The following is a 24,142-nucleotide window of genomic DNA, read 5'->3' on the forward strand; positions in this document are numbered from 1 at the left end:
ATCCTGAGAGCTGCCTTTGTAGAAGAAGTAAGTCACCCTACCTTTACGTGGCTGAGTGGCAATTAGCCCCCCACATGCTTCCTTCCCTAATTGTTGAAAGTTGTTAATGCCACCGCCTCTGCATTCGGCTGCTCTCTGAACTTCCACGGACCTGCTCTAGCGAGAGGGAGCCCACACTGCAGTCAGGCCTGTGCTGGAACGACGGCGTCTACATCTTTTAGGCTCTTCTGGAAAGGCTGGCTTATACGTGAGGTCATTTCTCTCAGAGCCCGTCAGTTCAGAAAGACAAGAGGGGTTTGCGTGAGCAGAGGGAAGGGTGCAAGGAGAGGAGGGAGTCTCATGGGTGACAGATGGAGAGGGAAGCAGAGGGGGAGCTGCAGTCACGAGTCACTGTAAGGCTATTTTACCAGCTGGTTGCAAAGAGTCAGCCTGCACGAACCAAGGGAAAATCTAAGAAGGAAATGAGAGAAACCATGCGATGCTGCTGTAGCTCAGCACCAATGACAAGTTAAGGGAGGTACATCCTGGGAGTTATTTTTAGCTGCTGTGGTTGAAGACACTAAACCCAAGTTCCACCCCCTACAGAACTACCCAAATACTCCCGTGGTTTTGCTGAGGAGTTCAGCCACCTGGAAAGATGACTGAAATATGGAAACAAAATTCAAGAAGTGTGTTTCTGGAGATGAGGATAACTGAGGGATGAAATGAATAAGGAAAATCAGGAGATGGGGGTTAAGCTCCACCTTGAAAGCAAAGGGTAAGCTGGGCCAGAGAGATCTCTCTTTTTCCTAAAATGACTTCAGCTTTTCTTCTCAAGGTTATAATGGGTCAGTCTCTTCCAGCTAAACATGCTGGTGATTTTCCTTCCTTATGAAACTCCCTTTATATTCTCTTTTAGGCAGTTGCCTTTTGAGAACAGCAGCAATAAGGTTTGCTCTTGCTACAACCTCCATTTCACTGTGCTCAGCAAATATGACCAGGAGGGGACTCAGGCATCAGCAAAGACAGAAGAATCCACAGTGAGCAGATCATATTTATATTAATAACGTGTGTTCCTAAATGCAAGAAACAGCTCAAGAAACAGGGCAAAGATCCCTTTTCTCACGTTTTAAATCTCCTCAGCCACATTTACAAAGTGCTAATGAAAGGCTGAAGTTGTGCCAACGCATTTAGAAACATACATGACCACGACAGTTAAATGTGGATAGGTTTGCCTTGGAACACGCCAGACCGAGTTTCAGTTCTTGAGGCACCACATGTTTTTTCCCCGAAAGGTTTGACTAGAAAAGAATGTTTTTTCATGCATTTATGCTAGCGCTAGCTGTTTGCACACATACTCGCTTTGTAGCTTTCCCGGCAGGGTGCAAATAGGGGCAAATCTGTTGCCCACAGGGCGGCCCACCCACAAAGACCAAATGCTGGTCAGACAGAGCGGGAGGCTGAGATGGAGGCATTCCTCCCTCCTGCACACAGACACGGTGGTGCAGCCGCACAGCTGCTGTGCAGAGTGGCCTCAGAGACCTCGGTGGACAGTCTTGTGGTGTCCCATGGATGTGAGCAGAGAAACAAGGAGCGGCTATGTACATCTTCCAAAGGGACACTGGTTTTCCTCCTGTACACTATGTTCCCCACACTGTAGTGCTCTTCCCTGCCATATTGTCCCGTCTCTGTGGCAGCCCTTCGAGATGCAACTATGCCAAGTCCAAGGAAAAGGGAGCCTCTGTACTTTTGGAAGTAGGGTAACAAATCAAAACATAGTCACATGTCTACCATAATATCCACATTAGTGTTATCTGCAACAGCCTCACTCCTCAGACTGCCTGTGGGAGTCCTGGACTGTGCAGCAGGTTTTGTCAGAATGATTACTAGACAATACGAGCAGACAGAAGAATTTTATATTTAAGTTAGTCTTATTTTAGTCCCTGAAGTAAGGTGAAAATCTTCAAACATGGCAATATGTAATGCAGATATCTCAACAGCAACTTTTGTGATTTCTAGCACATACCAGTGCTGCACACTGGGAATTCGGGGGCAGCTTTAGGCAAAACAGAAATGGAGATTTTGTTTCTGTGAACAAACTCTGAATAGGAACAAGTAAAGCAGCTCTTTTTGGAGCTGTTCTGATATTCAATTCCACTCATTTTCGTTTTGCTACTGCACTTAATACAACGAACATCCCTTGTTTGTCATGTGGATGATCTCTTGCAACATCACAAAAAATGATAAGTGGCAGCTGGGGATCTCAGGAAAGCAGGAAGGTTTTTGTATCCCTATGATGGCTCTTGCTGAAATGACCAGTTAGTAAATGTGACACTTAACTGGCCCCTCATTAGGTTTCAGAGTGAACATTCTATGAGGGTAAATGGGGGACAGTTACCACTTCTTGGTATTAATATTTCAAAGCTTCTTATATTTACAATCATTTTGGGAGAGGACAGACAGACAGAGTCAATCCATGTCTACTCAAGATGCTGTAGTTTAAGTTAAAACAGACATTAATAATCTTTAAAAGTGGTCTATCTAACAGCAGTTTTATCCTTACAGCAACTGGGGACTGATTTTCTCATGCTTCCAGGTGCTTGACCTTCTAGCCTGCTCATGCACATGTACATCTTATACTACTGAAGGCCTGTTAGATTACAGTATCCAGACACTCTAGGACAGTCAGTGAGACCTAAAAAGAACCACCCATACCCACAGACAACCACAAGAGCACGTCTGTCCAAGCACACTTTTAGAGAGAAGAAAACTGAGGGCACTTACCTCCAACACCGTTGCAGCGAGATGTCATTTCCCAGAGGACCAAAGCCATGGAGTACACATCTGTTTGTTTGAAGGACTCCACGTTCTCTAGGTTCATCCTGGACTCCAGAACCTCGGGAGCCATGTACCTTGCTGTGCCAACCTGCAGGAGAGGAGATAGGGCAGAGCTCACAAGCTGCAACTGTAATTCATGTTTTGGATTCTGCTGTGATGCGACTTCAGCTTTCACAGAAGCGGTGCCATTTGACAAGTATCCAACAATTCAAGCCATACTTGGCACAGGTCATGTTTTCTGCTGCCATGGGAATCTGGCATTGTCTTGACTACCAACTTGCACCTCCCTTGGTAAAGAAAAACACTAAAACAAACAAACAAACAAACAAAACCAGCAGCCCTTTATAGTTCTTTAAGCCCATGATCTTGGCATTGAGAAGTTTTCTCACTCTGGCTGTTTACTGAGATAAACTCTGCCCTCTGGGGCTGAAGAAAATGCCACTGACCGAGTGTCTTTCAGATGAGCAAGAAACACACTGTATTCTTTTACACTGCATATTGCAGAGCAGGCAGTTTCTTTTAACAGTACTCTTAAAATGAAAGTGGTAAATGCAGGCCTGGCAGAAGAAAGCAGACACACAAATACTAAATGCAGAAGCACACATCTGAAGCGAAACCAAAAATTGGCTCTTTTTTGTTTCAGAAGCTGTTCCCATAAAGGTTATGCACATTGAGTAATTTTCAGCAATGATTTTAGCAGCTTTGCTGAGGTCTACATTATGACCTTGATTGCAGAAGGCAAAGTTTAAATGTCTGTTTTTATCAGAAGGAAGGATTTAAGGAATAATAATTGGATCATGCACCAGTTGCTCTCTAACAACCAATTCCTCACAGAGTAGGTATAAAAAAATTACACGAACACAGACACACGCATACACGTGTCTTGAAAACTCCCAAAATTGTAAGTCTTTGATCAGGCAAACACAGCTTTAAATGGGAGACTGTTTAATTACACAAATAATGAACAAGCAGAAGTGGATGATGCAGTAGGACCTGAGATTCAAATGGGCTATTTGTAGACTGCACTACATCCATCAGTCCAGAGCCCAGTGATAAGCAGGACTGCAAAAGATCATTTCAGTTATTGGGTCTGCAATTACTGAGAGACCCATTTGACATGCTTCTGGAAACAAGCCTTATCACCCCATCCTCAGGGCAAATGGGAAAAAGTGGTGCAAGAAGTGTAATGCACCATATCCAAATGTTTGTAGGGCTAAAGCCTTGATATAAACAGAGGACAGCAAAAACAAAACAAAACAACAACCACAACAAAAACAAACAAACAAAACAAAAACAAAACAAAAAAAACTGAGCAATCAGTCCCAAAGTTAAATTCCCTAGCATGTGGACTCTGTGATTAATTTAAGGTCAAGCATGTGAGCAACACCGACATGCTGAACAGTTACTTGGGATAATCATGTCTCAGCACCAATGAGTTCACCAATATCTCCCTGCCTTACAGAACATGAACATATGGAAACCCTACAGAAGAGGCAGTTCCAACCTCCATCCCTTCCCCAATACACAACTTCTTCCCCAAGCAGATCCCATGCAAAGTGTTAGAAGAGATACCAGCACACTATGTCCCACAGTTCCCCAGCCCAAACCCTGCTGTTTTCAACATGAGTGAACGGTGCCTAAATACAGATTCTTAACATTGTCCCAAGTGCTGTTCTAGTTTGGCAACATTTCACACTCTCTTTGCAGCAGTAAAAATGATTCCACAGCTTAGCTGCACAATGGAGGCTCAAGCCCTGTAACTAAAAAGTGCAATGGGAAATGCAGAGAAAATTTAAAATGACATGAAGAATGATATCAAGCTAATCCCATTTCCATCCTGCTTAGAATTTATCGTCTGTTCCACTCTGCTCTGTCTTTTTATCTGCATTTAGATTATGAGGTCTTTGGGTCAAAGATACTGTTCGTACATCTTGGGAAACATGAGTCCTGGGCCTCAAAGACATTTTAGGGGCCTAAACTCCAGCAATTCAAAATTGATCATTTGTCTGGAATCTGGATATGCTTTCTCTCTGCAATGACTGGTCTGCTTTCTGTTCTTCTCTTCCAAAACTCCTAGTGAGGGATCATTTTTCTTCCTGTGGTATATTATATTTTGTGCGACTTTTGCAACTTTTATACTGCAGACCTTACATTTTTTTCAAGCTGTTGGGGATGCTTTGTGCCTTGAGGTATGTCAGTCAGATGGGCAGTGGATGTCCCTCTTTATCTGATTAGGAAGATCAGCTGTTACAAGGCTGCTGATGATGCTGAGATGAGGAACGCCCAGCCTTCCTGAAACCTGCCAGTCCTTTGAACACAACAGACAAAGGTCCAGCTTTATGGACTCACCTTAAGAATGTCTGCAAAAATTAATCATCGTGGATGGCCAAAAGGCTAGACTAAAAAGACCACACAAACTGAAAAAAAGATGGTTTACAGTTAGTCATTCAGGGCACTGGTATTGTATAGTCAATAATGGCTAATGGCTTCATGTGGAAGGTAGTTGGGTAGATGGGAAAGAAAACGGCTTTGTAACCCCAACAACTTGCCTTGAATATCACAGTCTAAGTCTGACGAGAAAAATGGTAAAATGCTTAAACTCTTCTATTTATTTCATAGGAAGCTAGAGGTTTCCTTGTATTAAAATTTGGGTCAGCTCCATTATATACCTTCAAAAACTGGACCTCCTGGTGGAAAAGGTTTAAGTCAACGGTTAAGTTTAGAAATGACCCATCAGGCCAGTTCTTGTGCAAGAGCCCTTTGACAAAAGCTACAGCACTAAAATTGGCATATTGGGAAATTTGGGTGGGTGGTGCTTCTGTGCCCAGAAGAAACAAGGTGGAGGTTAACATGGAGCCACTTCATGCCACCTTACCCCTTGCCACAGAGAATAACACTAGCTCAGCCACTGATTCAGTGAAGCTAAACAAAGTAAAACACGGGGCCTCTACATGAGTGCCCAAGGGCACCAATTTCAAAGCAGTAATTTGCTCTGGGCAGCACTGTGCTTTGTTGTCAGCATTAGCGTGGACTTTGGAAGTGACAGTACCAAAGCTATCCTCTTATTTCCAAGTGTCTGTGAGCAATGCCAGAGAAATCAGCTTGAAATATGGGCTGTCTTTAAGCAAAGTCTCTGTGGGGTGGGTGGGGTTAAGTTTCAGAGCCCCTGACATACACTGCCAAACACTGTTTTCACTTTACTCCGAACAGAACCAGTCTTATCACTGTCAATATGGGATGACTTCACCGGACTCCAAAAAGCTCTGGCATGCTGGAGAAAAATGGTATGTGATTGTGAGCTGTGTTTATATTATTTTAAATATGCCTTCCTTGGCTATCATTCACTCCTGACTGTGGTTAATAAACCCTTTCAAAATGAGATCAGGGCAGTTTCCTCATACTAACGAGAATTTCAAAGAGAAAGATCTTCATTTGATAAACAACAGCAAAGCTCCCATGAACTCAATAGAGCACTGCTGCCTGAAGAGCTGTCCCTGAAAACTCTCTAAACCAAAATATTAGTTCCATGCAAAGTAAAAGGCAGCTTAAATGGCTTTGAATGGGACCTATGTATAATTATAAATAGTACATAATTAGGAATTAATAATTAGGAATTAATTCACTTAACAAATGGCCTGAATTTATACTACAGGATTTTTCATCAGAAGAGCCAATATTTAGAGATATACTTGAAAAAAATCATCTTCAAAGTATTCACAAACATCCTTGTGGCGTGTCTGTGAAGTAGATGAGCCTTATCCACGCTATTTAGTTCAAAAAGCAACGACAGAGCAATTATTTTTATTTGACATTCTTACATTTTCTTGCATGTGGAGAAAGTCCCCTAATCTTAAATGGGTTTATTTTTGGCCTTTTAAAGTGATTATCTATCACTGCAGTTATCTGCCTATGCCTGTTGAGGACATAGAGGACTGACTTCACATATGCTGGGGTACATCAGCAGTGGGTCTGTTCACATAAAACCATAGTGCCGCAAGGCCTGAAAACTGTGGCTTAACCTCAGAATATGAAGCACATCCTTATCGTGTGTGTGCATTGCAGCAGCACCACAAACAGTAGCTAACAAGCTCATACTTGTTTCAATATAAATGTATAGAGAGGATGGTGGCATCATATACGTATGCAGCTCTCTGATCAGAACAAATCTTCATTGCACTTCTTTTACTGTTGCTTTAATGTTAAATTTAAAGCCTATTCGTCTCTCTCTCTATATATATAAAACAAACATACAAAAAAGTCACATTTATTTTTGGTGATTTTAAGTAAATATGGCAGCATATATCTTTTAATCCCCTCTTTTCACCCCAGGAATGGACACACCAGCTGTTACATCACATACCACACCTCTTCAAACTTTTAACTTACCTGCCCACTGTTGGCCAAGTCATCCACAGAGAGAGAAGGGTCCAGCCTCAGGGATAACCCAAAGTCACAGAGACAGCAGGTTAAATCATTTTTCACCAGGATGTTGGAACTCTTTAGGTCTCTGTGCACAATAGGGGTTTTGGGGCGACCACAGGGTGTGTGATCACTATGAAGGTGGGCAATCCCTCGGGCCAAGGATCCACCCAATTTCCAGAGGTCCTCCCAGCTGATAATGTGCCGCGTGAGATATTCCTGCAAGTTTCCTCTAGCATGGAAGGCAGTGATCAACCAATACTGTTTACCAAGATCTGTCTTACGCTCCTCTGCTGTTAAGAACTGGAGGATGTTCTCATGCTTGAGGTTTACATCTGAAAAAATGTCTTTCTCAGTTTTCCAGGAGGCATACTCTTCATAGGGGAAGATCTTCACTGCCACAGTTTCATACTGCTCAGATGTGTTTTGTTTCAGTTTGGCTTTATACACTTCAGCAAACCTTCCTTTGCCAACAACAATGTCCAACTCAATGGGCAGCAATTCTGTGTTGTGGTTGATGTTGTTGGCACAGGTAGAGCTGATGTCTGAACGGTCATCATCTAACATAATAGCACAAACGTCACTGCAGTCCTTATGTTTCCTGGGCTTAACATTCTTCTCCCACGCCTTGTTGAGCTTCCTCTTCTTATGAGTGCGGTAGGCATAAAAGATAACAATCACAGCAACAGAAATCACCAGTAAGGGGACAAGACTTATGATTGTGACTTTGGAAATTTCATCTTTTTCCTCTGGCTTATGGGGGTCATCTGTAAAAGAGAGCAGAAGGAAGGCATACATTAAATGACGGCATAGATTTGTGTATACAGGAAGTTGTCAGTAACCTACAATTTTCATCCAGTGTGCAATACATGACTTCCTCCACTAACAGTAAATAATAAAAATTATCACTACCTTCCTGCCTCTAAATGTTCTTTTGCATATAGGCTTCCAGGACTTCCCTGTCTGCTTATTTTATATGGAGCCAGACTTAAATGAACAAGAAACTAATGTAATTTAATAGCTTTGTTCTTCTCCAAAGTTTTTAATACGTTATGGATGAAACCTTCACACTCCTGAAGACAATAGCCAAAGTCCTCTGCACTTACTCTGGTGATGTATTCTTCTGCCCCTTTAACCAATGATTACAAGAAAACATTATTTTTTCTCCAAAGAACTGGAGTGATAAGTAAATAGACAATGAAGCACACGAATACCCAATTGTTCAGTTACCATGCCAGATCCAGTATATTTCAGTAGGATCCATATAAATTCATCTTCAGGAAGCCTATCCATGCACAAATAATGCCTGCTAATATTCAAGCACAAAATATATGCCTGCACATGAATCTAAAAAACAAAACTCATTCTCTTTCTTTGATATATGTGAAAGTATTACTACAACAGATTCAAACACCTGCATGTGCACAGGTGTTTGAACCCTTTAGGCACAATCAGGCATGTATGGCACATCTGAGAACTGCTATCCCCCATGCACTTTTTGCATGGATTTATGTAACTGAAAACTTCCTGTGTGTGTCACTTGCTGGCTCTACACTGGCTGCCTTGTTAGAAAACCGTAGATAGCTCATTCCAAGCTCCTTAGTGGATGTAAACCCATTACCATATTGTTAGGTAAAGTACATAGGGATAGGGAATAAAAGGACAACGGAGACATATTATTGAATAGGGACATGCTCTAGGAACAGAGAGGAACATATTCCTCTCTGAGATGCCCTCACACCCCTAGAAGTGACCCTACTAGTTCAATCTGGGGTATGTTTTAGGGAAAATTAATAGTATGAAAGAAAATGGTTTTATTCTTAAAACAGACTAAAGGGAATCAGAACTTAACTGAACCTGGTTTGATTGCATGAGGAAAACATACTCTGTTAGCCTATTTCTTCCTCTGAGTCACAGTAAATGTACTGCATTACTTTTCCACGGTGGAGGTCACTAATTGGAAGAAGCCCTGAGGGTCTTACCTGAATGGACTAAAACTGACACTGTAACAGAAGTTAAGCAAGTGGCTAGTGTTTGCGATACGACACTGGTGGATGCTTACAGCCATGTCACTGACTCAGGTCCTGTGCATTGAGCCAAATAAGTCAGCATGAAAAAGTTTACTACGTTCTGAAGGGAAATTGTCACTAACTACAGCAACAGTAAGCCTCTGATTCCCCTATGCGGTGCATGAGAAAAGTCTCTCAAAATTAAGGGAGAAGCGCTGAAAAGGGTGGGGGGAAAGGATTTGGTATTAGAATGAGCAGTGCCTCTGACCCTTCAGTTTCACTTATAATCACTTTTATGTTGAATGCACAGCTAGCTGGCAAGCAGCAGGAGACACCGGCTATTCAAAGGCAAGTGACAGGACATCTGAAGAGTATGTTCTTTTTTTGGAAGAAGGCCTGAATCCTGAACCAGGATGTGCTTCCTCTGTTTGAAAGGTTCATCAGTCAGTGTAGAGCAAATAACTCAATCCTACCATCTCTCACAGGGTTTCAAGGAAGAGGAAGTGTCTTTCTAGAACTGACATTTCCAGCTAGCACAGGTTAGTGGCATTCATTAGCAGCACCCGTGCTACACCAACAAAGACATGAATTTATTTCATTCATGCAAATTAACCTTTTAAGCCTAACCCTTCTTTCACACCTATGCAAATCACATATCCTTATTCTCAAGCAATTTTCCCTGGCAACAAAACATTAGTAACATACCTATACTTAAATGTATAATCACAGATTACAGGCAGCCCTTCTACTTCTCAATTTGTTGAAGAGGGTAAAAAAAAATACACTTTTATAGCCCTTACTGGAGGATTATATTTAGAATGGCCAATGTCACTGTCAGTAAACAGAATATTTGCATTGCTTATTCCCACATGAATACTTTGCTCTCAGAAAATCTACTTTATAAAGAACTAGGGAAACACGCTGGTGGAAGAGGACTGACCATTGTAGGATTGCTCTGAGTTTTTGTTGCGAACAGGCCACAATTTTATAAACGCAACTGTGATCTGTAACAATCAGATAAAATAGTTTTTATGAGCTAAATGCTCATATGAGTTCCATTGTTGTTTTCCCTTGGTCACCAAAAAGAACACTTGAAGTTTGGACTGTGCTCTTGCAACTGAGCAATATATCATCCTCTGCAATCTATATTATGTGGTGTACGTGCTTCTTCAGAACACTTTAAGCCCTTTTACTTTGCCACTTGGCAGTATGTAGCTCGGATATTTAAAATACAGATGTCTTTCTAAATGAGGGAAAAACAAAACACCCCGAGATGTATTAGGCTCCAAGCAGCTAGAGGTAGTTGGTGCATATGTAGATCTAATGGAGAAGAAACTCATCCAAAATCTCCATTTCTTTACCATTTTGGATACAGTGAGGGTCTCTGGTCATTCCTATATGTCTGAGTGCAGGCTGTATTACTTAGGCCTACAGCTGAGAAGTCTCCAGCAGACTTCACAGACGCTTTATTTCTTCCTCTTTCTGCATAAGGGAAAGCTCTGCTTGGGGTACTGGGGATTGCTGGGTGGAAGACAGAAACTGTTGATGTTGCAAATGTCATTTGGAAAAGAATGAAAAAAAAATAATAAAAACAGAAGCAGAAAAAACTGCTCTGAGGCTGAGCAGTTTTACCACTTCCCCTGAGCACTGTATTGTCCTGCATCCCTGCTGCAAAGTGACATATCCGCTTCGGCAGCATCCTGTGGAGGAAGTAGGGAGGCAGGGGGTAAAAAGCATGCGGCTGCACATCCTGCACCTAAAGCAGCAGGAATGTAAGGTGTGCTCATTTTCTGTTTTTAAGACACTAGACAAGTCTCACTCAAAGCTTGGAAAGAGCAAGAATGAGCACCAAACAGGGGGAACTGGGTGTCAGGATCCTGGGCTTAGAATGAGGGGACTGATCTGCATGCCAGCAAGATTAAAGGTGACAGCAACAGTAAAGAAGAGCTGGTGGCACCAATGGTTGGTTAAAGCAAGGAAACCACTTCTGATTTTGACTGGTGATATGAGCGAAACAAAATCAGCCCCTCCAGCACAGGCTAAGTTTGGGGTACTTCTGAGTTGAATTTGCATTCCAACTCAGGGCAGGATCAAAATCAAGAGTGCATCTGTATGTTTGCATAGTGGCTAGCCAGCATTTTCTGGCTTGATTGCAGGAATCTCAGAATAAATATATTCATTTGCTTATAATAAATACCTATGACTCAAGCACCATAATTTCAAAAATGGGAGTGCAACTTCCTCTTTCTGAGCACTGTTATGAGCAAAGCCTGGCTGAACAGGCAAGCAAGGAAATGGTTAAATGGGACAGCCTTTCAGGTTTTGCCAACATGCTCCTAAATAACTTTCCCCACCCAGAACTATCATTCAGGCAGATCAGTCCTTTCTCAAGCTTCAAAAGAGCCTATTAATATAGCATAACAATAGAGAAGTCTAGCTAAAAGAAAGCTTCCTGTAAATGACTTAAACTAAGCACAAGCCATCTGCATGATCCTTAGCACTACCTAAGCCTTTAGGGAATTGGGCTCAGGTACCAGGGAATATGGAAACGCTGTTCAAGCAGGAGGCTTCAAGGCACAACGTTGGTTTGCCCGCAAATTCTTTAGGTTGGACCTTTGATTGAACCTTGGTGTCACTGAACTTTGGAAACAAGAAATAAAACAATGCCTGTAAAATTAGGACCCACACTCTAATGCACAGGGCATCATAAGCACACGGTACTGAACTACTCCAATGCTGTTTGCTGCTTGTGCTCTTTCTGAAGTTGCAGCTGATACATCTGCTAGTCGGAGCTACACAGCAGGGCAAGAATATGTATCATACGAGCAAAACTCATGCTAAACTTATCAATACTGATGTCTTGAAAGCTTCTCTAGTGCCTTAAAGTCTCCAGAAACACACAGTCACAAACTCTGGGCCCAGAACCTAGGCTGCGGTCCGGTTATTTTGCAGGCTCCTGAGACACAAAGCAGCCCTTTGAGCTGACTGAAGGACAACTCCTCTTTGCAGCAACTCTGAGGTTTCAAAGTTTGGTTTCAGTTCCATGCTGGAATGAAAACTAACACTTTTTGAATGCTTTTGCATAAACAGGATTCTGTTCAAATGTTGCAATTTGGCAAGAGATATGAGTGTCAAATCCCCACCAGTGAGGGGACTAGTCTGGGGTATGGGAGCTCCAAGTTCAAGTTCTGCTCTGTTTGATTCCGGGAAGAGCTTTCCATCTCTGACAACTCTGATTCAGGCAAAACGTGAGCTTGAACCTTACGTGCTTACTGATTTCTGGGCAAGAGACTAGGCAATAAAATATATGAAGGCCTGCCCATCTCTTTAGTGCTACTTCCTGGATGAAAATTAATTCCATTAAACGTTTCATTTTCAATGAGAAGTTTCACAGACTCTGAGCTGCTGTTTGGGTTAATTTATTTTCTAAAGGAATCCTCAAGTGATAACGAAATTCTGTAGTTTATTGTATCACTCTCCCTCCTGATTTGGGTCGTTTTAGAACTAAACTGGTTTGGGAATCTTCAGAAAAATATTTTTATTTGGGGAATGTTGATCATCAAAACAGAAACTCTATTAGACAAGACATTCCTATACTTTTCTCTAAAACCCATGTCTTGTGAACAAAAGTCGTCTGAAAGTTGGTCCAACTTTTATGTTTAGAAACTTCTGCTAATTTTATGAGCATTGGTTTTCCGGCTTTGCACATGGGAGATATTTTTTTTTTTTTTTTATCGGAAAGTGGGTGCTTTTTTCTCAGGAAAATGGTCAATGCTGGCACAAAATATTTGGAAATAATCAAACTCAAATGCTGTACTTCAAACTAACCTGCATTTTTTTTTTTATCTCGACAGTTTCCTGGAAACATTTTGATTTTCCATCCCTGCTGGAGATGAAGAACTTTTAAAAAACTTATTAGTTTTGTGGGACAGGAAATCAGTTCCAACCTTCCCTCTCTATGCTGAACCATCTGATGGCAGAAGACATAGATTACTAGATTTTAAAACCAGAGCAGACTCTATGTTGCTATCCAGTGAAAAATAAACCCTGGCATTTCTTGTAGACTTTCCTGAAAGTTAAGTTCTTGCAGCCAGTTCCTGAATTTGTCAAGATTTTTCTTGGACCAGGTAAACCAAGACTGTCAAGGCCAGTAACTTGTGTTTGAGCTGTATGTCTTCATATTTAGTCTAAAGAGGATGTTGTCAGGGCACGTAAAAGCCCAGTGACAGCATCTGCTGAAGCAGCCTTCTGCAGAGGCTAGCACTGGTAGTTGGCAGGTCTACCTGGCCTCCTATCAGAGAGAGGAGCACAGAGAGAGCAGAAGTGACAGGCAAAGATCTCTCTAGAAGCTGCCTCTCCAGCTGTGTTTCTAAAGCACCACCATCCTCCTGGCTCAGAATCTGGGCCCCAAGGATGTTTGCCCAAAGGTGTGGGAACTTGTTTTCTTAGGATTTGGGTTATTCGCCAGCCTGAATGTTGCTCAGCAGTCAGTACATGACTGGCAGACTGGATCCAGACCTCAGAGCACACTTATGCAGGCCAGTGCCCAGTGCCACCAGTTACCTCTTTTCCTGAGAGGTTAGTAAGGCAACAGTACGAGCAATTTTGGAGAGCTGTGGCACACTCACTACTGCTTTCCCCTTTGCTCTCAGCACATGACTACCCGTGATCGGGTGATCAGGACTCAGACATCTCTGTTATGACCAAGGAGAACCTCCAGTTACACAACCCAGTTACATGTTGTAAGAGTCATGCATCTGCATCCGCCACCTGATGGAACAGCTGCATCTCAGTCATGTCATAGATCACCTCTGGATGGCCCACTTCAGTGTAAAGGCCAGGCAGGAGTGATGTAATGGATATTTTATCTATTGTAAGCAGAGTTTCATTTTTCTGATTGCCAAATATGTTATTCAGCACTCAGGGGGCGTTAAGAAACTCTCAAGCTCTAAGACAGAACAAATAGTTTGTTGCTGTTTCATTCCCTCACTGCTGGCTGAAAAGTGTAATTCCTTGGTTTGCTGACACAGCACCCACTTGTTTAAAATATCCCACCCTGGATGCATTCTCTTATCTATCCCCCTCTAACAGGTCACTCCACTGTGTGTACATGGCATCCGTTGTGCGTTTTGACTTTTGTAGCTGAGCTTTCCTACTCAGCAATACGAAAACCGACTTGTTCTAACTTTACACCATGTGACCGTGTTTCTGATACGTGCCTCAGTTACACAACTCAAGTGTCTGCTGCTGTTTGCTGGTGGTTTTCTGGAACAAATCAATCTCTCCAGTTTCAATATGTTCCAACAGATGCCACACATTAACCACTATTTTTATTCTCAGCCTGAGTTTCACCCCTTCAACCTTTCCCAAAATATTATGTTGCCAGTGTTAGTTACAGTTTGTTTCTGTCTGTAATTATTAAAGTCTCTTCCATGACAACCTGATAAAAGGTTGGCCACATTCCCACACTTATTAAGCTCTCAAGTGATGCAAATTGTAACAAATATGCCAACCAGGCTCGAAGAGCACTGCCTAGTTTGTTTTTACACAAATCTGTAACTGAGCTCTGCGTGGTTATTTTCCTAGGAAGCAAACAATATAAATAAACCAGAGCAAAACAAATTTTTGGCTTCTTTAGCTTCTTTCCGTTGTATTTCCTTTCTATCCCACTAAGTGAATCACACATTCAGTATTAGCAGCCTCTCCTTGGGTTACATACAGCTGCAAGCTTTGGGTGGGACTCTGTGGCTGCAAATATCTAAGAGGAAACATTGAGAACAATGCCAATATACAAGCGTTGAGAGGCTCTGTGCAACGTTATGTAATGCTACTGACCTCTTTTATGGGGCAGCTGGAAGACAGTTACCTTCTGAACATGTTAGTTGGATAACAGAAAAACAGATTAATGAAAGCCTTTGTTATAATCCACTTGGAAGCAGTCCAGCTGTAATCATGTCCCTTCTGCTGTTCCTTGAGCACTGGACAACTCATCACATGAGTATTTATGGCCTGGTTGCTGTTTGTGCACAGGTCTTAAGTCTGCTCTTAAGTCTGAGATCCTCCTATGTAGTCAAGTAAAATCACTAAAGCTTTGAGTCTAGTAGGAAAAGGAAGAGGAGAGAAAGAAAGGAAAAGACAGGGGCAACATGTTAGAGACAAGTGAGAGATACCAAATTAAGGAAATTCTAAAACATTAGCAATATCTCCTATCATCCAGGTGCAAGACGAGGCACTCTGTATGCTTGTGGTCATTCAGGCAGCAGCAACACCAGGTGTCCCAGGTAACAACCATATATAGCTAGCAATCACAGCACTTGACACAATACTCATCTATAGGCTGCAATTCATTCAGGCAAATGACTCAGCCACAACTGAATAATCAAATACTTACATCTCTTACACCCTCAATTAAGAAACTTATGAAAACTATTATCAACTATTATCAAGATTGTTATCAGCACACCTTCCTCTCCTCTGACACCCTTCCCCAGTTAGCTTCATTATTCTCATGAATTCCTGTTGACCCATCAGTCATCTCTATCACTGAAGTTTTGCTATTTCTAAGCAACTGATTGGATAATTCAGATAGTGTTTAATACTTGTATAAAACATTGCTGCTAAAGTTTAACCCATATTATGGCAGGGTGCAGTGAGAATGCCCAAAGTAAAGACCCCACCAGGCAGTACCTGAGGAATTAACAATCTACCCTGAACATTCCCATAGGTACCTTGGTTGCAAGGTGCATGAAGATCTGTACAGCATAGCAAAGCAGGTGAAGGTGAAAAATGATCACTGTGCAAATTTTCAAAAATAAATTACTTTAAACTGAATAGAGCTGGGCTACAGATCTGCTGTGCCTTTCCAAAACTCTGCATTTTTGGATGGATTTGAACTCAGTGCCTGGGATAACAATAACATATATAATGACAACAGTATACACGATCCTGTGATTTAAAGGATTTATGTTTCTGTCTGCAGACTCTGGTGCTGGGGTCACCCTTTTGTATACAGATGGCTGAACAATAGGAAGAAGTTGCACTGCAATATAGACAGGTCATATACTGCATAGCATGCAGGCATCCCACTTCTTTGGCTGCAGTGAGAGTGCCTGGTCCTCTCTGCCCATGGAGATCAGATCAGTCACAAGGCTGGAAAGAGTACAAGTCCCATTCCTCTGGGTAGCCTTGACTTCAGCCAAATTTCTTAGGACTGTTAATAAAGAAAAACTTTGTTAAGGATTTGTCATGCTGACACTGGCTGGTGCGTAGAGGCTGGGAGATGGTGTGGTGAAGGGAACGCTGAGGAACAAGGCTGGCCAAACACCAAGGGAGGCCTGGAACTGTGCAAACAGCTAGAGACAGACCAGCAAAAGATGCCAATGTAAAATTTTTGTGCAGAAGATCCACCACACACAACTAGACATCAGGGAGGAAAAAGCCGTTGTAGTCCAGTCCTGCACTCATCTTTTCCATGACAGCATGACAAGGGCCCTGTCTGCCACCTAGCCAACTGCTCCATGGCCAGCCAGAGCCTTCCCCCCCTTTTTGGCTAATCTTTTCCAGTGTTTTTGCTCCCTGGTTTTACCTTCCAGTAATACTGACATTAGACATTTGAATAAATAATAATTGGAACAGACTTGCATTGAGTTTTGCTGTGAGAAATGTTTTTCCACCACAGGGGTGTAAGTTGTTTGCTAGTCACCCACAATTTTGTTTGGCAAAAAAGAAAAGGATTGAAAAATAAACATGGGGTAGTCAGATTTGCAGTGGCTACCTGTCTCCCGGATATTATTTCTCCAAGAACTACAGAATGTTGTTTGGACTGATTCTGAGCATATTTTTCACCAACCGCTTGTGGCCTGAAATGCCAGGGCTCAGCATCAGGGCCAGAAGCCCCCTGACACAGCAGAACTACAGGCATGTTTGGGCACATGTCTGACTGTGCCTGGTTTATTTTGCAGATTGGCATTTTAAACAAAAAGTCCATACAAGAAAGAGGCATTTGATTTGGATCTAACCACTTCAAACATTTCCAAAGCCACACTTCAGTGAGTCACAATACCGCCCACTACCCCAAAGCTTTAGATGTTTGTGTCTAAAAACAGAGTCAGTAGGTTTACCCTTCACATTCAAGACTGATACAAGCCAACAGTGCCATAAGCCAGTTCTTCTATAAGCAATAACAGATCAGCTGTGAATCACTGGAATGTAGTGACTAACCTCTGGTGGAAATTAGAAATCTCTGCCTTACCCACAATTTTCTTCTTTACCTCAGAAACACTGAAAAAAAAAACCACTAAATCTGGTTTTTCTTATGTGCGCATTCAGAAGGAAGAAGAGCTAGAACACTGATCTTTTACAGCAATAGCTTGAAAGGAAAGGCTGTGATTATCAGGTGAAATATTACAATCTTTTTTTTTATTGTCTCCATTTCTGCTGATAAACAAGCACAGTCACTGCTTGAACTGGCTTCCTTAGCGTAGTTTTTGTCCACTCTCTAAAACTATAAGATGTGCAAAAATACTGCAAAAAATCCTTACTACTCTGATGTACGAGAAATATAGAGACAAAAAAAAGCAAGAACAATGTACAGAATAGACCTGGATGACAGTCATTCCAAAGGCAAAATTATTACAGGCTATTATCTAGTTGTCTGGAGGAGCCGTGGACCAGCTGGCTGTGATGTTCTGCTCAAAGTTAAACACAGACAGGAAACCGCATGTCTGATACTGTAAAAATCGTTTGTCTTCCTGCCATGGCTAACCAGGCAAGCAACCCAAAGGGGCTGTTTTCATTTAAAAGAAACACTAATCCACAACAATAAAAAGGGAATGACAAAGCCTCAATTCTCCCCCCTCCCAACTGGAGTTAATGCTTGTGTTTGTGAATGAACTGGAAAAGTTACAAAATGAAGTTTTGTGTCACTGTATTTTTTATCTGTAATTATACACTTTCTACATGTCAATGCAGGGCACAGCTTTCATGAGTCACCTAGAATGCTTACGGCACATGACCTAGGAGGAAAAGCTCCACTCCAGAGAGTGAAAGGAGTTAGGCTAAAAAGGCCATGTTTTCATTTACACTACAGCTCCTTTTGGGCTGCTCTGGAAGTGTGAGGGGGTCCACAGATGATGGGAATGAAGGAATTTGGTGTTGAATTTATGGAACGGTTCCCATAAACACACAAAGAAGACACACATTTGTCAAAGTGATTGTATTCAGCTTGTATAGCTCCAGGACAAGCAGCTATAGCATGACTAATTTTTAACAAATTAGCCAAAATCCACAAGGGTGTGGCTAGCTTTGTATATAAACTCCAGACAGCTGACACACAGTCAGATCTTTTCACTGCAAACGCATTCTTTTTTATAAAATCAAGGCAATCTGATAGAATTAGGTCCTGGGTCTACCACCTACGATCAAACCAGTATCAGTATTTGCCCCAACTTCTTTAAAGCCCACAGCCAAGAAACCTTGGGCTCCTCTTTTCAGAAGAGACCAAAAAGTCTCTAGCAACTGTAGGTTTTCCTCCACAAACTGCAAGTCCATTGGTATGACAGATTTAAAGTTATGTGTAAGGTATAGCCCAGGAATGCAGGGTAAATTATTAAACCTACCTGTAGAAAAAATAAGAACATCATTGCACTCTTCGTCTGTACAGGAACACATGAACATCAATCCCCCATTGTCCTTCTTTTCTTTCATCAAACACTGCTCTGAACTGGTGTCATCCAACATGTGACCATAGAGAGGTTTCTGGGGATCATGGCATATTGTTTCTAATGTCACATTTTCATCATTTCGTCTCCTAAGAATGAAAAAGAGAAAATTGAAATCAAAGCAAGAATATTTAAGAAAGGGAGCAGAAAGGCCTGTGCCTGTCCCAGATTTGCCTCTTTTGAGAAGTCAAAGGGGATTTAAAGAACATCGTATGTTTTTCTCTGTCTTTCCTGAATGGGATAAATTTGGCTCTGTCTGGGCTGCTCCACACTGGGGCATTTTTACAATGGCACAGCTATTCCTGTATCGTATTACCACTAAGCCCCAATGAGTGCCTTTGAAAATCTCACCCGAAATTATTCAAGCTAATGCTCAATGAACTGCTGTGAACTTCAGAACATACTTTTGGTTTTTGTGGTCACTGTGCAGGCAGTAAAAATCTGTGGGAAATTATGATAAAAACTGAATTATTTCCTCAAAATCTGAGGAATTTCTAGTGGGTCAGACATTTTCGTTTTGTTCTTGAGGCCTGCAATCAGCACAATTTCTGCACCGAAGGAGTTACAGAATGTTTTTTACAAAAACAAAACAAAACTGGTGCAAGCCAAAGTGACCTCACTGTCAGGGAAATATTTACAGCTGATAATCTGGCCCAGATTCCTGTGTTTTGTCTCAGTCCATAGATTTTATTTCATGGACAGAAGACTTAGAGGCAAATAGTACTTCAAATGTAATTCTCAACTCATGTGTCTTTTAGATAAATTGGCATGTAAAAGTCAAAGTGTATCTTCAGTGGCACTACAGTCACTTTGTATGGCAATAACAGACAATGAATACATACTCTAGGAGTACAGGACAAATACGGAATGGCGTATTGGACTGATTCTGAATTTCCAGTGTCCACGTCCAATTATGCTGAACATCTCTTCAAGTCAATGGACATAACTACTACCTCAAAAAATTAATTAATCATGCATTTCTGTAAGTGGTTCTAATCATGCTTCTAAATCAGCAACAGTGTTGCAAGTACTCAGTTCTGTTTCATTTGTCCACTTAAGAACTCATTAAGAGTGTTTCTGGTTTTCTTTCTTGCCATTTATGGAAGGGTAACCCCCGAGTTTTTAGAGAGTAATGCAAGTTTAGTCAACAAATTCTACAAAAAATATTACATTGAATATTTTCACATGCTCCAGATTTCTTTGAACTTAGACACTGCATAAAAAGTGAAACACTTACACCAGAGACAACGCATACACAGAAGAATATTTTCCAATTAAGAGAAAGCATTTCTACCTGTAAGTCATAAATAAAGCTGCTATGATACGTGTATATAGTCTAGTTCAGTACGAAATCTGAGAGAACATTGTTTTTCTTCAGCTAATGCCACCGCAATCTCCTCTGTCTTAGACCTGTTTCTACTCTGAGTGCTGTGGATAGATGCAGCTCAATGGTTTGAGCAAAAACATGCCTCTTTTCCAATAACAGCACATGTTGGAACAGAATGGCTTCCAAATAAATAAATAAATAAATAAATCCCCAGAACATTTGATATGAGCATTGTTGTTAACCTCAAGCAACCCTCAGCATGCTGAGCACAGATACGAGTTGGAAGCGAGAGAGCCGAGCCCTGTGAAATAGCTGGGAGATTCTGAATATCAGAGCAATTGAGGAAAGTACCAAGTAATGATGAATGAGGCTGTGCTCCCTTCCCCACCTGTATGAAGAAATAACTTACCATACAGCGGCGCAGACTTCATTATTCCTCTCACAGATAGAAGTGATGTTGCAGTTGCTCTTGCACTGATATTGGTTTGAGCAGGTTGTTACTTTAATGTCACAAAATTTGCATAGTTTGGGCAATTGCAGTCCATTTTCCTTATTTCTGTCTATAGGTGACATAGTTTCAGCTTAAGGGAGAAAAAAAAAAGAGAAGGACACTTAATAATGATAGATTATCAGATTGTGTTATTGCTCATTACGAAGATATGGTTTTCATCAGCAGCAAACATTCCCTCATACCTTAAATTAGAAAAATCTCTGATCTTGTGCAACTACCAATTTTCTTTGCAACAGCACAAGTGCCATACTGTCAAGACCAGGCTAATCAAAGTGAATTTGAAATGTGAAGTCAAATTCTATTGACTTCAGAGGGTGCAAAAGTTTCTTTGTAATTTGCAGAGTCAAGCTTATTCTGAGCCCAGTTTGTCCTCAAAGAACTACTCTGCAGCCATCCATTTGCATTATTCAGAGGCAGCGTATCTGTCCCTTATGTGCAATATATTGTATCACAGTCTGTTTGCTAAAGTAACTGTGGGAACCATGGTGGGTATGCACACTAGGTGGGTGACATCATTATGACATGGATCTTGATGGATTTTGCAAGTCTGTCTTCACTAACCTGAGACATCACCTGGCTGTCACCCCTAATCTGATTACTGTTCACAAAGAAGAAACACAGAACTGTAACTGACTGTCATCCTAAATTAGCTGGTCTGCCAGAGGTTATGGGTGAAACTCAAGCTGGAAATGCAACAGCGCATCTATGCAGCTCGTGTAATCTGCTGCTGGAGCCTTTCTGGGCTAACTCCAGGGGACTTAACTCAAGCTAACTTGCAATGACAGCCTCTGTTGTAGAATTGTACAGTGACCCAGCAGTTACATTTCTGTGCCTGAGCACTTAAGAGTTACTTGTTTACCGGTCGTGAAAGAGTCTTAGCACTCTCCATCTGCTTCATTGTAGTAGCAGTAAAGGAAGAGATGTTATTTATCCCAGTATTATGAATTTCAGGAAACCTATTTTTAGTTCAAAAGCTATTTTGAAAAGCCAGCGTGACTACAAGGAACAGAAAATGCCAACATAAACTTTTTTTCTGAAGCTAAAATGAATATGCAACTTTATCTGAAGTGGAATAGACTATCTACAACAGTTTCAGTCTGACTCACTTTGTAATATATTTGGAAAAATAGGTTGAACCGCTTCAAGGAGATCCTAGGCTTCATTTAGCACAGCCCTTCTCTTACAGCCACCTGTGTGCTAAAACCATGTTCGTATTGCTGTCTGTGGCCAAATGTTGCTAGTCAACCAATAATAGGCAACCAGGGATTTGTAATTTCTCCCTCTCTCCTCCATTAACTGAGAAATCATTTTTTTCCTTCTAGAACTTCACTATTTACTACCATTAGAATGTTTTATAACAGGAATTAAATATACATGCTTTTTCCAGAAGGAAATAAAAAGGCCTCTTGCTAACATTTCCAATGGATTTCTGAGCCATTGTGAAGGACTGAGAGCAAAGTCTTCCCTCCTTACCCAAACCACACATCCTTCTTCTCATGACTAGTGTGCTCTTGTACTGACCTAAGGTCTCCCATCTTACTTGCCTTTGTAATCAGTAGTAAAATGCCCAATGATTTTAATGGTATAGAAGAAGCTCCCACACAGAGGTAAGGGTTATTACAAGCTCTCTGGGAGCACTTACTGGGATGGAGAATGTAGGCAGTGTGTTACAGGCTGGCTGAATTTTAAGCCTGAGGTAAACATCTCTTGTCCTTCGTTATTTGTGTTGCAACAACTCCCCAAAGCTATGCAGAAGAACAAAGCCCCATTGAAGTAGGTGTGGTAGGGATTCTAAAGGTCTTGAATGCAGTGCTCTCTAAAATATGTATTAATGTAGTCATCATTTTGGTAAACTGTTCCTCTCTTTGGGGTGATACCTCTTATTTACCAAATGTTGAAGAGAAACTAATAGCTGTATTAACTTTTCTAGGTTACAATAATGATCAAAGCACCCTGACAACAAGGGACTGTCCCTCTACCCAATAAAAAAACAATCTATGTTCCTGAAGCCTTGGGTGAGCAATACAGAGGAATATTAAGGAGGCACTGCTTTTACAGATGAGCCACAGAGATTGAGTGACTCAGCCAAGTTCACACAGGAAACCTGTGGCAGGGTGCTGGGCCTGTGGCTCCTGTGTTGACACCACACAGCTGAGCAGCACAAGGAAAAGACATCTGCTCAAACTGCAAAGACTTGGCTGCATCTACACGGCTTTCAGCCCTGAGTTCACAAGGCTTTGTGTTTCATGGGGCTACAGCCAAAGGCCACATGACAGCAAGTCCCTAGGTTAACTGGTTCAAGCACATTGTATTTGATGAGGGACGGGGTCATTTCTGTGCTGTCCCCACCCATGCCAGGTTCTGCCAAGTCTCACCCACCGGAACAAACAGATGGAAATATGTTTGGACCTCTTCCAAGGAGAGGTCTCCAAACCAAGAAACTTGATTAAAAAATAATAATAATAAAATAAAAGTGCTAGCTGGAAAGCTGTAATCACCTGCAAGGTCACGAACACAGAGTTTCTAAGTAAGAGCAGTAGGTTTTAATTCAATTACCAGCAAAAGGCTCAGTAGTTAGTGACAGTTAATTTCTGAACGTGCTAAATTAATGGCAAAAGGTAATAGGGTTTTAGGACTTCCAGATCTGACTGGACTTGAATTTTCTCCCAGGAATACTTCTAATAGTGGCTGACAACACAGTGCCTCTGTTTTCATTCCCCTGGCAGTTCAAGGTATTGGATAAGTTGTCCAGGTGCACAAACTTTCTTCCACACTTCAGCGTCTGATTTGAAGTGAGACTGCAATTTATGCTCCCTAATACTGTCACATTGCCATAGCAGGTGTTGGTGTGTTGTTCATTACTACAGCTCAACTTTGCTCACTCTGACAGCACATCTAGTTCCAAACTAAGTGGGTTAAAACCAAATTTGACTTTCCCCTATCAGACTGATGCTGAAATCAACCTCTACAAACATCCTGTGTTGATATCTGGAGCCATATGTGAACCTCAGCATTAATCTCTTCTAATTACAGTCTGCAACCAGGCTTTGAGGACTTAGAAATCCAAGAAAGACTAGTCTGCTTCCAAGTCACATAAACTCAGACCTGTCTCCAATCAATGGTCTCTGCCATGGAGAATGACAGGTTGGTATGGCTCTTCCCCAGAAAAGTGTATTCACTCATTCCCTGATGGGCCCATGAGCAAAGAGTGGTTCATGATCAGCAAGACTGCTCCCCTTCTGGTAGTTAATTGAATGTTAATTTGGAAGTTCATTTAAATTTCTAAAACTGCTTGACTACCCTGTTGCCCGCTTCACATCACACAAGCCAACTCCTCAAG

At 41.6% G+C, this 24,142-nt stretch overlaps 1 protein-coding gene across 4 annotated transcripts in view; it reads right to left on the reverse strand.

The window, feature by feature from the left end:
• The window catches only part of TGFBR2 (transforming growth factor beta receptor 2), a 59,144-nt gene that overhangs the window by 11,065 nt on the left and 23,937 nt on the right, over positions 1-24,142 (reverse strand). For all 4 annotated transcript variants that reach the window (XM_083823181.1, XM_083823183.1, XM_083823182.1 and 1 more), the window contains 4 exons: positions 20,701-20,872; positions 18,863-19,053; positions 7,204-8,003; positions 2,764-2,905 (listed from right to left, as the gene is read on the reverse strand). In XM_083823181.1, coding sequence (XP_083679307.1) covers positions 2,764-2,905; positions 7,204-8,003; positions 18,863-19,053; positions 20,701-20,872 — 1,305 coding nt within the window. The remainder of the gene's footprint in view (positions 1-2,763; positions 2,906-7,203; positions 8,004-18,862; positions 19,054-20,700; positions 20,873-24,142) is intronic.

Source organism: Anser anser (genome assembly GCF_964211835.1).
Source record: "Anser anser genome assembly, chromosome: 2".
NCBI classification, from domain to species: domain Eukaryota; kingdom Metazoa; phylum Chordata; class Aves; order Anseriformes; family Anatidae; genus Anser; species Anser anser.